Source organism: Emiliania huxleyi (genome assembly GCF_000372725.1).
Source record: "Emiliania huxleyi CCMP1516 chromosome Unknown EMIHUscaffold_19, whole genome shotgun sequence".
NCBI lineage: Eukaryota > Haptophyta > Isochrysidales > Noelaerhabdaceae > Emiliania > Emiliania huxleyi.
In genome coordinates this window covers 845,286-861,326 of record NW_005200690.1, presented here as the reverse complement: position 1 = coordinate 861,326, position 16,041 = coordinate 845,286, and the positions used below count along the sequence as shown (strand labels likewise).

Below are 16,041 nucleotides of genomic sequence, written 5' to 3'. Positions count from 1 at the left end.
CGGGCACCAGGAAAGAACAAAGGCGAACGTAGCACCATCGCGCAAAATATGCAGGGGCTCAGGAGCCCTCCTACATACTCACGAGAGGGGGGGTGCTTCGGCGCGGCACCTCCTTCTCCTGCTTCTCCTGGTAGGCTGCCGAGCACTCGTCAAACAGGCGCGGGTCCATCTCCATGAAGAGCTTGACCACGTTGCAGGTGAGCCCGTGCACCGTCTGGCGGGGAGGCGGGCGCGTGCTGGCACGGGCAGGCGGTGCTGGCACGGGCAGGCGCGGCGGGAGGCGCGAGGAGAGGCTCGCGAGGCGGGGTGGGGGGCGCGGAGCGGCCCGGGGGCGTGCAGAGAGTGCGCTGAAAGAGGAGAGGCGTGCCTGGTTCCAGTGTGAGCGCGAGTTGGTGTAGAGCGCTCCAAAGACGATGGGCAAGATCTGGTCGCGGTTCTGCGCGATGAGCGAGACGATGTACTCGTTGTTCCACAGGAAGAGGGCACGCTCGGCCACCTGGAAGTAAGGTCAGGCCAGGTAGGTAGGGGGGGGGGGGGGGGGCAACCCTCGCCAACACTCCACGTCTAAAAGACAGGAGCCCCACGGCATTGAAAGTGCAAGGCCCAGTGCGCGTGGTTGAGCAAGGTGTGTTGATGTGTGTGTGTGTGTATCTTGGTGCGTGTGTTTGTGTGTGATGTGTATGTGTGTGTGTGTGTGTGTGTGTGTGTGTGTGTGCGTGTTCGTGTGTGGCCACCTGGAAGTGCGGCGACTCTATGCAGCGCGCGATCTGCGCAAAGAGCGGCGCCATGACGTTGACGAACTCCGGCGCCGCAATCATCTCGAGGATCTCCTCAACCTCGCTGAGGAAGAGCACCTCCTTGGGCGAGTGTGTGCACGGCCAAAACTTGAGGATCGCCTCGAGCACCGGCTTGGCAAGCTTCGGGTCCTTCTCCACAAACTGCGTCACGCAATACGAGAGTTGCTGGTGGTACATGCCGACAAAGCGCACCTGTCGGGGGGAGGGCGGCCGAGGTCGTCCGAGCTGCACAGTCTGGCCCGGGGCGGTGGCCGCCGGCGGCGGCGAGAGCCTTGTGCAGCGGCAGCAGCGCGCGCAGCAGGAACGACTTGTGCTCCTCCTTCAGCGGCAGCGCAAAGCCGTTGATGATGGAGCCCAGAATCTCGAGCAGCTCGGCGATGCCTGCGCGCGCCAGAAGTGCCGCCGGGTGGATCGGCAGGGTTGCGCGGCGGGTGCGCAGCAGCGTCGCGGCGGCGCGGCGGCGGCGCGGCGGCGTCGCTGCGGGTGGTGCGCGGCGAAGGCCGGGCGGGAGGGGGGCGCGCCGTTGTGCCGCTCCGTTTCGTAGATGAAGCGGTAGAAGATGTGGTTGATGGCCTTGCGGATGAAGGCGCGGTAGGGCATGAACTTGCCGTAGATGCGGTGCAGGATCGTCTTGAGGTAGTCTCGCTCGCGCGGGTCCTACCCATTCCACCGACCCGCCCGAATCATTGTGTGCGCGCGCGTGCGTGCGTGCGCGCGTGTGTGTACAGCGTGGGTGTGCAGTGCGCGTGGTGTGTCGGTGTGGGTGTGTCGAGTGTGGGTGTGAGTGTCGAGTGTGGGTGTGCAATGTGCCTCGGAGTCAAAGAGGTCGAGCAGCCGGACAAGGAACTGCGTGTCGACGTACTTCTTGACCACCTGAAACCGAAGTGTGCGGACGACGTGTCATGGCCGCGTGCGTGTGCGTGTGGTGTGGACGCGTGTCAGCGGTCGGTGTCGCGGGGAATGTGGCTATGGGGAGATTTGGGGAGACATGGACAGGCGTGTCTCGGAGACCAAGGGCAAATCCAAGTGCGGCGTACCTTTGGGTCGGTCTCGTTGGAGACGACGAAGCGCAGCAGGAACTCGTACACGTACTGCAGGTGCGGCCAGGCGGGCTCAAGCACCGGCTCGTCCTCCTCCGGGTCGTACTGCGCGTGCGCCTGTCCCAAGCGGCGCGTGCGCGCCAGTCGGAACGGGCAGCGAGCGGAGCGGCAACGTGGCGGCGCGGCAATGCGGCGCGCAGCGACGGCGGCGATGCGGGGCGCGGCGGCGGCGGCGATGCGGCGCGGCGGCGGGTCGGCGGCGGCCGCGCACCGGCTGGCTCGCGGGCGCGAGGCCGCGGAAGAGGTTCTGCGCAATCATCTGGATGATCTCGGGAAACGTCTGCTCGTTGAAGACATTCTTCGTGTTGTTGATATAGTCCATAATCTCGAGCAGGCTCTGCCGCTTGATCTCCTTCTCGCGCACGTCGCTCTGGTCCGCAAAGTCCATCGGCCACGCGCACAGCTGCAGTTTCTTGATGAAGAGCTGCTGCCGCTCCGGCGCGCTGACGTCTTTGAAGGCCGGCAGCGGCTCGATGACCGGCGGCTTTTCCGGCGCCGTCCGCACGCCGGCCCCTGCGCCCGGCTTGGGAGACGAGCCTGCGCGCGGCCGCGGGCAGGGGTGGGCAGCCGCCGTGTGCAACCTCGGCGCGGATGGCCGCATCGGTGAGCGAGGGGTGGATGTGGACTCGTTCCATGCGTTTCATGCTTGCGGCGCTGCGCACCCTGCTTGCCGCTGCGGTCGCTGCTGCCTGCGGTTGCCGATGCGGCCGCGCCTCCGCCCGGAGTCGACGGCTTGCGGGTAGGCGTGCTGGCGGTCGCAGGGGCCGCCGCGGAGGTCGCGGTGCGGCTGTCCGTTCCCTGCGGCGGGCGAGCACCCAATCGGTCAGAGCCTAGATATGTTCAAGGCAGGGCGCAGGCGCGAGCTCCCAAACGCCCCGCGCTCGAGAGGAGATACGCAGATGCAGGGCGCGCGGGCGACACGGCAGAACGCAGCCCGTGCGCTTGAGTACACTCGGCTGACGCTGCGGCAGACGCAGGGGAGTGCGGTGGGTGCTGTGCAGGCGGAGGCGCGCCAGCTTCTTCTTCATCAGATGCATCTGTACCCCGCCGCGCGACTGCGCCTGTGTGCCGGCCTACAGTCGATACGAGGGTGAGCTCCGCCGAGACGCGGGGCACACCGGCTGTTCGGCAGCGCGCCTCTTCGCAAGGCTCGCCTCGCCGTCGCGCGGTTTTCTTTCTTTCTTTTTCTGGGCAAAGTCAGGCTGCAGTGCAGCACGATGGTAGTGCCCTGCTGCAGCCTGGCCTGACATGCACAGGGCGAACAGAGACACTACTATCGTCTGGCGCTCGTCACCGAACCTGGGCGAACTTCGACCGCCGCCACAGCTCACCACGAGCACGCAGCGACAAAATGTTGACTGTATGGAAGTTGAGGCTTGTCGAGAGGAAGAGGCTGCCGTGCGAGCCGGCAGCTGGCTGGCTCGGGTGGACTGCCCGCAGCGTCTTTTTTCGGCTTCTTCATTCATAGTAGCGTAAATGCTACTTCGTTATACCCTTTATGCGAGTAGAGCATAAAGAAATCGAGGGCGTGATTGCCCGGCGAGGAAAAACTCCCGCCTGCTGTGCAAAGTGAGAAAGAAGTGCTTGGCCCTGGATGTGCGGTTAATGACTGCACTCCAAGTGCTCCAAGTGTCTCACTGCGCTCGCCCCAGCACCGACTCTCCACGTACCACGAAAACCATCGCGCATCGTCGGCAGAATTCTTACTAGAGCAAAAAGAATTTTACAAAAAGAAAGTGCGGACGCAGGGCCGGCGGCCCGGATGGTCACTACCGTCAAAAAAATGGAGCTAGGCTGCGGGAGACATGGCCGCCGATGCGGCTCGCACTCGCTCGGCGGGCCTCCGTCCCACAGCCGCCCGGGCGTGCCACGGGTCTGCCTGGCGCTGCGCTGCTCGCACGCTGCACTGCACAAAGCTGCGACAACAAGGGGAGGCTCCTGAGCTTGAGCGTTGAGCAGTGCAGCTGCGGGCGCTCGTGGGCGGCTGTGCAGTGGTGAGAGTGCCTGATTGGAGGCGAGCTGGTGCTGCGCCAGGGTGCGCAGCATGCGCTCTTGCTCTGTGCTGAGGCATGCTGGCTGGCGACCAACACAATGCCCTGGATGCATTGCTCCACGCCGTGCTGGCTGGTGCAGTGCTGCCAGTGCGCCGACTGGCGCGCAGGGTGCGCGTCGCCGCGCGTGGCACGGGTGGCTCGAGAGGCGCGGCTGTCGTTCAACCCCGCGGCGCATGTGCGCCGCGGAAGCTGCTCGACAGGCTGCGGGCATCGCTGCGGCAGAAAGCGCCCGCCCTCTGCTTTGCTTTCGCCCGCGTTTTACGACAACTTTCGGTTTATCATAGCCGGCGAACTTTACCTCGCTGTTTCTTTATAGGCGTCTCGCAGCTGCGTATTTTCGTATTATCTTCGAGTAGTTGCGTGGGGGCGGTATGTATTCTCGTATCAGTAGTTAGTGTCGTGTCCACTAGCTCCGAGTAGAGGGTGCGTTCTGCTGCTAGGGGAAACCCGGAGCGCGGTACTATCCCTCGGAGAGTATTCTTTAGCTCCGAGTAGAGGGGGCGTTCCGCAGCTAGGGGGACCCACAGCGCGAGGGAAAAATTCCGCCGCTGGGGGAAACCCGGAGCGCAGAACCAACCCTCGGAGACCCGTGTTATGGCCCTGCGACCGCGCAACCCCCCACGGTCGAGGATGAGGGTGCGTTCTGCAGTTAAGGGGTAACCCGGTACACGGAACTATCCCTCGGAGACGTGTTATGGCCCTGCGACCGCGCACCCCCCCCTTACTTAGCTCTTAGGGGTCAGGGCTCTCTAGCCCGTAGCCCGATCCCGATCATCCGGCCCGCTGGGTGCGCTTCTGAGCTCCCCGGCCCTGGATGTGAGGCTACCAACTGCACTCCAAGTGCTCCAAGTGCAGGGTGGCATCTCCTCATCATCAGTCATCACGCGCCAAGCGGGAGGGAAGTGGACGGGGCCCTGAGCCGACGTATTATAACACAGGTGTAGGGGGGGTGAACGATGAAAAAATAAAACAGTCGACACACGACACGACCTACCGGCGGCTACCGGAAAGGCGCAGAAGGGGGGGCGGTGAAAGAAAAAAGAAAAACATTCAGCTCTTCTTCTGTGAGGATCGGCGGCAGAGTTCTTGCTAGAGCAAAAAGAAAGTGCGCAGAGTGCCCCTCGGCAGCGCGCCTCTTCGCAAGGCTCGCTCCTGCTATCGGCGAGGCAAGAAAACTGCGCGCGTTTGAGTCGGTAGCGAGTAGGCGCGCCTTGCTTCGACCCCTCGGCCGGAAAAAAATCCGCACACGGCGCGAGGCCCTCGCTCTCGAGGTTCTCGAGGTTGATATCCTTAGTTTGGCCGCGTTGGGTAGCGAGAGGTCCTCCGAGGAGGATTGGGCACCGCTTGCTTGCCGGAGTGAGAGAGAGAGAGCAAGCAGAAAGCATGGCGGCGTGATCCGCGCGCGCTGCACACCGGCTAGGCAGAGGCGCAGCCTTGCTTTGCGAGCGAGCCCTTCGGCCGAATTAATTCCAATCGCGGGAGGCAGGAGTGCGAGCCTTGCGAGACGCGGCTGTCTTCGCTCACCTGGTGTTGTGTGGGGACTGGTTGGGTAGTAGTCTAAGTTCTGAGCCTCGAGGCTGAGCGGGTCTAAGTGTGACTAGTCACGCTGGGGTGCTTACGCGGTCTAAGATCAGCGAGAGCCTCTTACATCGGCTAAGTCGGCCGTGGCACAGCCTGGGGCCAAGAGGCTCCCACCGTGATCAACGATACGGCGCTAGCCCCCAAATTTTCTTCGCCTGCGGCGGGCGCCTTCTAATCCGGATCGATCCTCCTCATGCCTCAGCAATCGCCGCCTCAGCATCCTCCTCTTCCGATTCTCGTTGCTCTTCTTGAGCGCAATCTCTAGCCAAACATTTCTCACATAAATAGCCTCAAGCTCAAACAAACGCATGTCAGAGAAGCCTGTGTATGCGCTGGTCCTCTTTGAACGATCCGCGCGTGAGGTAGATCTAGCATAGGGCCTTGTTGGCAGCAGCCAGCTTGTTGCGCTGCTTCGCGTTGCGATGAGCTGATTGGGATCGCACAAGTGCATGCCAAGCACCGCCACGATCTTGAAGCAGAACACATCGCAACCGCATCGTCCGCACTGCCATCAGGGCGAGGGCGGCCGCCTCGGCCACGGAGAGGACGTGTCGAACCAGCTGCTACCGAAGAAGGTCGAGATGTGGGCGCTGGGGCGATGAGCAGGCAAGGCGGGGTGAGTGCGAGGCGGGGAGGAGCCGAGGAGGAGCACTAGGCCTGTCTACACATGTATGCCTGGGCTGCACCGCTGGCGGCACGCTAGAGCTTTCGAGATCGACCTTTCCTAGAAGGTTCATACGCGAGCTACGAGCTACGGGTCTGGCGTTTTGGAGGTCGCTGACTCGCTGTCTCCTCAAAAAAATGAGTATGTGTGCGTGTGCGCGTGTGGTGTAAACTCGTGGCGGCGCGGCCGTCTCTCCTCCCGGCACATCTCCCTCCCTGGCGCTTTTGGGCACCTACGGTAAGCGAGCCGTATGTGACGCGTGGGATACGTGAATCGTGATCTACGACAAATAGGGACAATCGTCGACCCAGCGTCGACCATGACGTTGTCACGTTGACGACAAGGACAACACCGACGCAACCCTCCCGGGCGCGGCGCGGAGCGCGCGCGGTTCGCCCGCGGAGGTGTTCACCCGTGTTCACACGTCGCGTGGGCGGACAACCTACCTTTTTCCCCTGCGTCCCTTGTGCCTTGAGAGTTTGAGTTAATAGGCAGTAATGTGTAACTGTACCTAAGAAAAAGAGTGTCACTGGAGTGGTGTGCTAGCAGGTCAAACTCTCGATCACTCGGCACTCTTCCGTTTCCCGAGGATCTCAGACTCGAGCCCCGCGACGAGAGGCCGCATGCGGTCGGCCCTGCGGCCCGCTTTGAGCGAGACGTTGCGGAAGCCCATCTGCGCCGGGTCCCCGTGCAGGTAGGCATGCACGTAGCGGTCCATCCTGCCGCGCTCCTTGGCGCAGTGGTGCATGAATGGGCGCTGGCGAGAGGGGTGCTGCTGGTCTTGCGCATAGGGCCCGTCATCGTCCGCCTCGCCGCTGTACGCGCGCCGCACGGCCTCGTCCGCCCACGCGCGTGCGTACTGCTCGCGCACGTCCCGGTCGCAGAGCGTGCTGAGGAAGCGCCAATCCTCCGGACCCATCGCGCGCATCTCCACGCCCCGGCTCATCAGCAGCTCGAGCCCCTCGCGTGCAGACTCGGAGCGCTGCGACTGCACCTACTCTCGTGGAGCCTCGGGCTATCTCGGTGGAAACCCGCGCACGGACTCGAAGCGCTGCGAGTCGAAGCCTTGCGGTCGAGCTCCTCCTTGTGCGTGTTGTCGATCCACGCCGCCTTGTAGATGTCGGCGAGGATGCAGGTGAGGCGCACGTTGAGCGGCTTGAGCGTGCCGTCGTACCAGCGGCACAGCTTCTCGGTGCAGCTGGTCGGGTGGCCTAGCCGCGGCCAACCTCGGGTGATCTCGGGTGATCTCGTGTGCCCTCGATGCAGCAAATGCGGGCCGCCCTCGTACGAGCGCTGCGCGTACTCCTCCCGTGCGAGCATGCCGCGCGGCACCTGATCTCGGGGTGGTCTTGGGGTGATCTCGGGGTGATCTCGGGGTGGTCTCGGGGTGATCTCGGGTGATCTCCCGCGCGGGCGTGCGGCACCATGCCGCCCGAGTAGTGGCACGGCTGGTACGTCATGTACAGCTGGAGCTCGACCTGATCTCGACCAGCCTCGCCTCATCTCGGGCAATCTCGGCGGGCACATTATGGACAGCTGAAGCTCGACCTCGACGTCGCCGGCGCCGCTGCCGCGCTCGCCCTCGCCGCCGCCGCCCCTGGCCTCGCCCCCGCCCTCGCCTCCGGCCTCGCCGCCGGCCTCGCCGCCGCCCTCGCCGCCGCCCTCGCCGCCGCCCTCGCCTCCGCCCTCGCCCCCGCCGGCCTCGCCCCCGCCGCCCTCCTCGTCTCTGATCTCCCCGCTCTCGCTCTCGCTCTCGCTCTCGCCCTTTCCGCCGCTAGCCCCCCCGCCGCCCCTCTCGCCCCCCCCTCCCTCACCGCCGCCGCCCTCGCCGCCCTCGCCCTCGCCGCCCTCGCCGCCGCCGCCTTCGCCGCCGCCGCCCTCGTCGCAAACCTCGCACACGGCCTCCCCGCCCCCGCCCCCGCCCCGGAGCCTCTCGATGGCGCGCATCAGCTTGTCGTCGGCGAGCATGAACGCCTAACCTCGCGCAGCCTCGGGGTCCTCTCGCACAATCTCGACCAGGCGTGCCAACGGGCGAGCGGCGACGGCCTCTGCATGCACGTTCACCTCAGAGCCGCCCCGGAAGCAGTTCGAGTAGCGGGCGACATACACCTCCCTGCCGCCCGCGCACAGCCGCGCCACGACGACCACCTGACGACTTGGCGCACCGGTGACACCCTGTGCGTTGCGCCATACACACCTGCGACCCGCACCTGCGACTTTCCGCACCGGTGGGTCGCCGGGTCGCCGCCCAGCGCCGGGTCATGCTGCCTAAAGGCAGGGGCTAGCACGGCATTCAAACTGTGGTGTGTGTGTGTGTGTATGTGTGTGTGTGTGTCTGTCTGTCTGTGTGTGTGTGACTGTGTGTGTGTGTGTGTGTGTGTGTGTGTGCGTGTGACTGTGTGTGTGTGTGTGAGGGGGGGGGGGGGTGCGTGTGTGCGGGGGCCATGCTGCCTCAGGCAGAGCCGGACGCCCGCCTCCTTGGAGTTGGCGTGGTAAAAGGCGGCGCAAAAAGAGTGCAGCGAGCCGAGCAGCGAGGCGTTGTGCGCGGCGCGGCGCGGCGCGTGTGAGCGGACGGCGTGGTCGCCGTCCGCCTCGGGAAAGAAGAGGCAGCGGCTGAAGGGCTTGTTGCAGAGGCAGCCGATGTGCTCCTGCGTCAGGACGCCGAGGTCACTTCGTTTGAACTCAACTCGTTTAAGCTAGACGAGGAGCGTCGTCAGCCCACGTCAGGAAGACGCCGAGGTCGGGGGGGGAGGACGGTCTCGCGCCGTGTCTTCGGAGCACCGCGTGAATACACGGGGCTACGGTAATACCGCGCGGGCGGCGGACGACGGCGGAGTGCGTGTCCTCTCGAGCGCTGGTTGGAAGACACGCGCACGTATTCCGCTTCTAAGGGCCTTCCGACGTGAGCGCCGCGCCGCCGCCCCCGCCGGATGAGGTGCCTGGCCGTGATCGCAGCTCGGCCTCGCCGTGCGCGAAGAAGCACTTCTCGCCGAGCGAGCAGGAGCCGTCGCGCTGGTAGAAGGCGCACATCCGTGTCTTGCGCAGGAAGTCTGTCTTGAACCGGTCGCGCTCAGTCAGCCCGCCCTGGCGCAGCTCCGCCTCTCCGTGCGCAAAGCCGCACTCGAGCCCGGCGATGCAGGAGCCGAAGCGCTCCCAGTGGCGGCACAGCTGCGTCTTGAACAGCTTCGAGTCGGGCCGCGCGGCGATGCCGGAGAAGCTGCCGCGCGGCGGCGGCTCCCGCGCGAGAGCCCGCAGCTCCCGCTCTCCGTGCGCAAACCGACAATTCGCACCGTCGGCGCATGTCCCATCGCGCTCCCAGTTGCGGCAGACCCTCGTCTTGAAGAGATTATCGGCGGGCCGTCGCTGCTCGGTCTGCTGCGGCGACCACCCCCTGTCGCCTTCGTACAGGTGAGCACCGCCGCCGCGGCCCCTGTCGCCGCCGCCGCCGCCAGGCCCGCCACGCTCACGATCGCGGCCGCTGCTGTACCACCTGTCGTGAGGCGGCGGCGGCGGTATCCTGCGAGCATACTCGTCCATTGTGCCCGGGCTTGCTTCACACGCACACGCGCGAGGGAGGCGAGCCTTGGCTATGGAAAAAAAAAACGAGCCGCGCCCGGCGACCGCGCACCCCCCTAGGGGGCAGGGCTCTCTTGCAACCCGATGCCAATCGGACTAAAAAGAAACAGCACCGCTCACTGGCCAGTGGCGCCAAACCGCGTCGTGAGGTGCATGTCGCTCTCCCTCGCGTGGGCCGCCGCGCTCGGCTACTCGGCCGCGCACTGGTGGCCGGGCCTGCCGCTGCGGCCGACCCTCGTCGCCCTCGCCGTGCTCTCCGCCTCTCGACTCGCCGCGGACGTCGCGGCGATGTGGCGCTCTCCGCTCGACGCGGTCGAGCGCCCGCTCAACGCTACGCGGCGCACGCGGTGGCGAAACCTGGGCCTCTGGCCGCCGGACGGCTCGGGAGGCTACGCCGCCGCGTGCTCCGCGATGGCCGAGCGGGTGGGCGATATGGCCGGGGTCGGCGCGAGCACGCGCGCCGTGCTCGACGTCGGCTGCGGCGCCGGGGAGTCGCTTCGGATCTGGTCGGCCCGTGGCGCCGCGCTCGTCGTCGGCGTGGACGCGGCGCCGCCCGTCGACTGCAGCTCCGCGGTCGAGTGCTGCGATGCGGCGGGCGTGGGCGCGCTGGCGGCCGCGCGCGGCGAGCGGTTCGACGCTGTTGTTTGCGTCGACGCGGCGTACCACTTTGCGCCCAGCCGCGCCGCCTTCTTCGCGGCGGCCTCCTCGGCGCTGTCCGAGGGCTCCCCCGCCGGATGCCCCGCTGGACTCCTTCTCCCATCGCTGCTCAAACCGCCGATTCCTCACCCAGTAGGCGGCAGGATCGGCCTCGCCGACGTGCTCGGCTCCTCCGTCGACGCCGGAGGGGACGTGCGTCGCGCCTCTCGCGGCTTGGCGCGGCGGGCCATCGCGGCGCTGATGCGGGTGCCGGCCGCCAACTTATGCGACGCCGCCCAGTACGAGGCGATGCTGGCGAGCGCGGGCTTCGTCGACGTCACCGTCGAGCCGGCGACTGAGCGCGTGGTGGGCGGATTCGCGCGCTTCGCCGCGCGGCACGCGCGCAGCAGCTTCGACTCGCCCCCCGATCGGCCCGGCTGGTCGTGGTCGTCCGTCGCGCGGGCAGGCGCGGCCCTCTCGGCCGCCTTCCGCCACGGCCAGCTCGAGTACGTGTTTGTGAGCGCGCGGAAGCGACACTCTCCTCGCGACGCTGCGCACACGTGAGGAGTGGTGGGTATGTTGTGAGCCGCCCGATTTCTTTTTGACGACAGCATTGATTCTTTTTGCCGCAGTGCGCGCCAGTCCCCCCCCGTGCTTTAGTGAGAGCAGTGTCAGTGACCAGTGAGCAGTGTCGCGACGGCGCGAATATATTAAATAAATAAACAAAAAAACAAAAACGGACACCTCTACTGTGAGATGCGCGAGAGAGTTGTAAAATTCTTTTGCCGAGTCCTGTGCTCTGCCGACCCCGACCGTCGGCGCTGCACGTGAGGCATAGCTACCCCACAAGGCCACAACGCCCTGCCATGCGCCCTGCGTGCTCTGCGAGGTGCAGCTTCCCCGCGCGCCTCCTGGGCGCCTCATCAACGCTCATCTATCGCGCACCCGGTATTGTTATTTCTTTTGTGCCCCTTCCCACCCCCCGCCCCCCGCTAAGGGGTCCTCCTGTAGCTCCCCTACTCTGATCGCGCTCGCTCCGTATCCGTGCCCCACGAACAGCTCGTAGTCTTCTTTCTGCCAGTTTATGTGTCTCTGGGGCGCTCCCTCTGGGAACAGCGTCTCATCCGTCCCGAGGCTCCCCTCTTGCCGTTCCCTCTCCTGTCTCTCCATCATCTTTTTCACCGCGTCCCCCTTGCTCTTATTTTGCTCGGGTATCTCCTCCTCCCATGTCGCGTTCGTATCGAGGCCCGGGGTCCCCTAAGCTTTATCACTCGATTGTGTTTTGAGAATTCTTGGCCGCGTGCTTGGCGCTATCATGCCGGTCGCGAGCCGACCCGATCACGCTTCGCCCTCCATGCTCGAGGTGACCGAGATCATCGCGCGGCGCGCGAGCGCGCACGACGACGTGCTCCGGCAGACCCAGCCCTGGCAGGTGCGCGCCTCCCCCTCTCCACGCCCGTGCGTGCGCCGCCGCCCCGGTGAACCCCGTCTCCCGCCGCAGGACTACATTGACCAAAAGGCGCGCGAGCGCCGGGGCAAGCGCCGCTCGACCGACGTGCGTCGCGCCCCTCCCTCCGCCGCCCGACACCAGCCCAAGCGTGGCGGCGCCTGACTTCACCACCGCCGCCGGGTGCCGCCACAGGCGCTGGCCGAAAACGTGCGGCTCCGCGCAGAGAGCTCCCCGCAGCGGGCCCGCACGGCGGCGGCCACGGCAGCCACGTGGCCGACGGCAGCGGAGCCGGAGCAGCATTCGCAGGCGGCCAGCGGCGTGGGCCGGCGAAGCTCCGGTTCTGGCGGCGGCGCCGGCTCGAGCGGCGACGCGGCCCGAGACTTCCGCGAGCCGGCAACCAGCTCGCACTCCCGGGCGACCGGGCGAGCCGCGGCGGCGGGCGCGTCCCGCCGCGTGGCAGCGGGCGCGAGCGGCTCCCGCCACGCGGCGGCAGACGCGTGGCGCGGCCAGCCCGAGCGGGCGCAAGGCCACGCCGCCCCGCGCGCTCTCCCGCCGCTGCCGGCCGCCCCGCCGCCGCCAGCCGGGCGGCGGCCGCAGCAGCCTGAGCACCGGCGGACCTTTGAGGCGCGCGCGGCGGGAGAGCCGGCCGCGTCCGCCGGCCTGGCGGCACGCGTTAACAGCGGCGCCGCCGGCCTCGCCCGCCAGTGGCCCAGCTGCCGCCACCCCGCCTCGGAGTGCAACCCAGGCTTGCGAGCTAATCCCCCGCCACACCCCACCCCTTCCCGCCACCCCGTTCGATTCCCTGGGGGCCCGCCGCGCCTCTACCTCCCCCGCCGCCGCCACTTCCTTCCCCGCCGCCCTCGCATCCAAACGGCCACCACCGCCCACTCCGAGACCGCTCGAGTCCATGTCACAGCAGGCCTGCGAGCGCCGGCGCAGGAGGCGGCGGTGCAGGCGCCCTCCCGCGCTCGCGCCCGCCCTCCGCGCCCTCTGCGCTCGCCGCCGGCTCCGCGCTGGCCATCGCCCACCTCGCCGCCTTCGCCGCCCTCGCCGCTCTCGCCCGCCGCGCGCTCCTTTCCCCCGCCGCTCGTCGCGCCGCACCGCAACCCTCTCTTTGGGCCGTGGCTCGACGCCGACGCCGACGCGGTTGCCGACGCGGTGGCGGAGGCGTTCACCGACGCGGACGCGGTTGGGCGGTGTCCGCCGACGGTGTGTGCCGCCGCCCACCGCCGCCGCCGGCGCGGGGCCCTCACAGCCAACCCTTCCCCGCCACCCCCTTCCGGTGCCACAGATGCCGCTCCAGCGGTGGGGCTCTGGGCTCCTCTTCTCGTGTGAGGCAGAAGCGGAGGAGGGCGAGGAGGAGGAGGAGGGTTTCGACGCGAGGCGCCCTCTCCGCTGGTTTGGCGGCGAGAGGAGGGTGTCCCACTCGGGCCTCCTCTTCCGCTAGGATGGAACCGGCTGCGAAGGGCAGTCGCACATGGTACGGGGGAGGGGGGGGGGGGGGGCGATCCGGGGCCGCGGCCTCACGACCTTCGTCGTCGACGCCGGGGGCAGGGAGAGGCTGCAGCTCATGTGTGCCGTGTCCTCGTCGGTAGCCGACATCGTGGGACGCGGTGCACCATGTCGCGCATCGGCCTTCGCGGGCGGGGGCACGCGGACTGTACGGGGCGAGCCGTCGCAACACCGATCCGTAACGAGCACCTGTGCGGAGTGCGCGTTCTCGCGCGCGGGTGTTTTCTCGCCCATCTCACCGCTCCGCACTCACCGTGGTCGTCTCTCTATCGTGTGCATGTCACCGTACACATACAGCTGTGGGAGAGGAGGAGGGAAAAGACGACACAAGTGTCACAGCTCCACAGCGTCTGCTGTCTCGCGGCAGCCGACATACTACACAAAAAGGTGCGCCCGCCGTGCCTGATCAGGGGATGATCACGCCATCGCACCAAGCAGCGTGGAGGTCGCAGACGCCGCCGGCTCGCGTCAGAAAATCGGTGCTCGATCCCTCGGAATAGTACTGGGACAGCAGGTCGGACCAGACGTCTTGCGAGTATTTGGTGGCAAGCCATTTCGACACCTCCCCGCTTGCGCGCGCCGCGTCCATTGCGTTGTTGGCGATGTACGTGAAGGTGTTTAGAGGAGGGGGGTCGTAGAGCCCGAGCTTGTTCAGCACGATGAGGAAGGGAAAGAGAAGGTTCCCGAGCACCGCGCCTCCCGCCACCGTTCCCGCAATCTTCTGGTCTAGGCGAAGCTCTGCGGTCGGGATCGGCGACCGCGCCGGTGCAACCGGGCGGAACGCGAGCGGCGAATGTTGCACTGCCGGAGCAAGGGCGACAGCGGAGACGAGAGCAAGGGCTAGCATTTTTTTGGTGGCACTGTTGACTTTTTGAGGGTGGGACACGGCCTCCAGCTGCACCAGGATGCGGCACGTGGAAAGAACCCCCGACTCCGAGCTTGATGCTGAACTTGACTCTGTATTCACCAAGTTTAGCAGAGTAGCTCCATCCAGGCTGCAAGCGCCAGTCTGAACGCGCCCCTCTCTCCACCCCGCAGGCGGGCGACATCGAGCACTTCAACGACAAACAAGGACAAGAAGCACGAGCGCTTCCGCACCTGGGCAAGCATGCATGCAGATCTCGCCCGGCTCGGTGCCGGGTGGCTCCAATGCCGCCAACCACTTGGTGCTTCCGACACACACACATAGAGAGAGACACACACACACACACCTGGACACACACACCTGGACACACACACCTGGACACACACACACACACACACACGACTCATAGAGTCGAACGGGACCACGGCGGACGTGGTAGTGGCAACCACGGCGGACGTGGTTGTGGTCGGTCATGATAAAACCGGAAAGGAATAACAAAAAGAAAAGCCACCCCCACGACTGAAAAGTCTTAATGGACCTGTCCTAGACTCTGTGGCTGAAGTAGCGTGTGCGTCGAAGCCACAAGAGGGCTGGCATAGTTCGGAGGGTCCTTGAGAGGGGGGTTGTGAAACGATCGCCGCAAGGGGTGTGAAAGTAAATACTCCACTTATTCACAGATACCATACTGGAGGCGCCGAACCTCCCCCATCCCTCTCCGGCTCGTCGGGCGCCTGGCCTGCGCCGGAGGTCGCGGGCCCGTCATCCGACGCCGCAGGCCCGTCATCCGATGCACGGCCGGCGGCGGGGCCGGCGCCGGCGGAACCGCAGCACGCGGGGGCAGCCCGAATGTGCAGCACGCCATCGGTAACGCGAGATCGTTGGACGTGGCCAGTCTAGCCGCATCGCAGGTTGAGCCACCCCTGCAGTGGCTCGCCAAGAACGGCGGCTTGCGCGAAGTGGCACAGGGAAGCAACGCACGCTGCTCGGGGCTTAATCTCGCGCCTCTCGTGCCCTCGTCGACGCCGGGTCCGCCCAAGCCAAGGGAGTACTGTAGCTCTCACGCACGCACGCGGCAAGTCCAGAGGTGAGCCTGTATGCTGACAGTCTCGTGATAGACCATAGAGTTGCAATGGCTTTAGGCGCAGCGGCACCCACGCTCTCCCGCTCTCCCGCGGGCCCGTGCCCCGGTTCTCTCCCAGCTGCAGCCGTCCCACCACAGGCTCCCACGCGTCGGGCTTCTCTGCCTTCTCTCGTGCTTTGTAGCCGGGGGGGAGTTTCCCATCTTCGATCTTGCCCCTTCTCGTCCGCCCGCACTCTCCACGAAAAACGAAGGGGGAAGCGTTTTCAGATTTCACTGCGTAGGGTAGTTGGTACTCTCCCACCTGAAAGAGGTGCTGCTTCGTGCACGGCTTCGTCGTCGCCTCGCGCAGCTCGGCCATCGTCCGCCGGCTCGCCTCGGCGCTCGCCCTCTCGCTCGCCGCCCCCCGCTGCGCCGCCTCACTCTGCCCGTGCGACGCGCTCACCCGCGCCGCCTCGCGGCCCGCCGCCCGGCCGGCGGCTCCTGCCGCGTCCTTCATCCCGCCGCCGCCGCCGTCGTACAGCATCATCACCTGGTTGGTCACCAGCCGCCAGTACTGCCTCGCGTCGTCCGGCATCGCCGGCCAGATCTCGCGCCACACGTGGTTCTTCATGTGCTGCAGCGCGACGTAGACCGTGTTCTCGCCGCGCCCCGTGCGCACCGTCGGCTCCTCCTCCCGCGCGTCGCCCCGCTCGGTCGCGTGACTCCGGATACATCCTTTTGCAACG

General features: G+C 66.5%; 5 protein-coding genes across 5 annotated transcripts in view; 1 reads left to right on the top strand and 4 right to left on the bottom strand.

Moving 5' to 3' along the window:
* The window catches only part of EMIHUDRAFT_434541 (hypothetical protein), a 4,269-nt gene extending 1,223 nt beyond the window's left edge, over positions 1-3,046 (bottom strand). Inside the window, exons 1-11 of the mRNA XM_005782490.1 lie at positions 3,035-3,046; positions 2,911-2,970; positions 2,560-2,695; positions 2,109-2,434; positions 1,835-1,954; positions 1,608-1,670; positions 1,319-1,454; positions 1,069-1,178; positions 735-989; positions 368-496; positions 110-214 (exon numbers count right to left, since the gene is read on the bottom strand). Of these exons, the coding sequence (XP_005782547.1) occupies positions 110-214; positions 368-496; positions 735-989; positions 1,069-1,178; positions 1,319-1,454; positions 1,608-1,670; positions 1,835-1,954; positions 2,109-2,434; positions 2,560-2,695; positions 2,911-2,934 (1,404 nt within the window). The 5' untranslated portion in view covers positions 2,935-2,970; positions 3,035-3,046. The remainder of the gene's footprint in view (positions 1-109; positions 215-367; positions 497-734; positions 990-1,068; positions 1,179-1,318; positions 1,455-1,607; positions 1,671-1,834; positions 1,955-2,108; positions 2,435-2,559; positions 2,696-2,910; positions 2,971-3,034) is intronic.
* Positions 3,047-6,667: 3,621 nt separating this feature from the next.
* Positions 6,668-7,771, bottom strand: EMIHUDRAFT_449772 (hypothetical protein). Its single transcript, XM_005782489.1, has 5 exons — positions 7,745-7,771; positions 7,621-7,674; positions 7,477-7,528; positions 7,262-7,407; positions 6,668-7,190 (listed from the first exon to the last, which is right to left on the bottom strand). Exons 2-5 carry the CDS (start codon positions 7,654-7,656, stop codon positions 6,759-6,761), a joined length of 666 nt encoding a protein of 221 aa, XP_005782546.1. The 5' UTR covers positions 7,657-7,674; positions 7,745-7,771; the 3' UTR covers positions 6,668-6,758.
* Positions 7,772-8,170: 399 nt separating this feature from the next.
* EMIHUDRAFT_203592 (hypothetical protein) lies at positions 8,171-9,733 on the bottom strand (the record flags this gene model as incomplete). The annotated part of the gene is made up of 4 exons (XM_005782488.1): positions 8,171-8,309; positions 8,423-8,464; positions 9,180-9,594; positions 9,664-9,733. 4 exons carry the CDS (start codon positions 9,731-9,733, stop codon positions 8,171-8,173), a joined length of 666 nt encoding a protein of 221 aa, XP_005782545.1.
* A 192-nt stretch (positions 9,734-9,925) lies between these two features.
* On the top strand, positions 9,926-12,616 carry EMIHUDRAFT_203591 (hypothetical protein; the record flags this gene model as incomplete). The annotated part of the gene is made up of 3 exons (XM_005782487.1): positions 9,926-10,350; positions 10,573-10,968; positions 12,604-12,616. The coding sequence occupies 3 exons, from the start codon at positions 9,926-9,928 to the stop codon at positions 12,614-12,616; spliced, it is 834 nt and encodes a 277-aa protein (XP_005782544.1).
* Positions 12,617-13,634: 1,018 nt separating this feature from the next.
* EMIHUDRAFT_353084 (hypothetical protein) lies at positions 13,635-14,268 on the bottom strand. Its single transcript, XM_005782486.1, has one exon. It carries the CDS (start codon positions 14,215-14,217, stop codon positions 13,777-13,779), a length of 441 nt encoding a protein of 146 aa, XP_005782543.1. The 5' UTR covers positions 14,218-14,268; the 3' UTR covers positions 13,635-13,776.
* Positions 14,269-16,041: the final 1,773 nt, after the last annotated feature.

Coding starts and splice junctions, on each gene's coding strand:
- EMIHUDRAFT_353084 (XM_005782486.1), bottom strand. CDS start 14,217: ATGCTAGCCCTTGCTCTCGTCTCCGCTGTCGCCCTTGCTCCGGCAGTG.
- EMIHUDRAFT_449772 (XM_005782489.1), bottom strand. CDS start 7,656: ATGACGTACCAGCCGTGCCACTACTCGGGCGGCATG. Junction 7,408..7,476: donor CGCGCAGCGCTCGTACGAGG/GCGGCCCGCATT, acceptor GGCCGCGGCTAG/GCCACCCGACCAGCTGCACC. Junction 7,191..7,261: donor AGGAGGAGCTCGACCGCAAG/GCTTCGACTCGC, acceptor CCACGAGAGTAG/GTGCAGTCGCAGCGCTCCGA.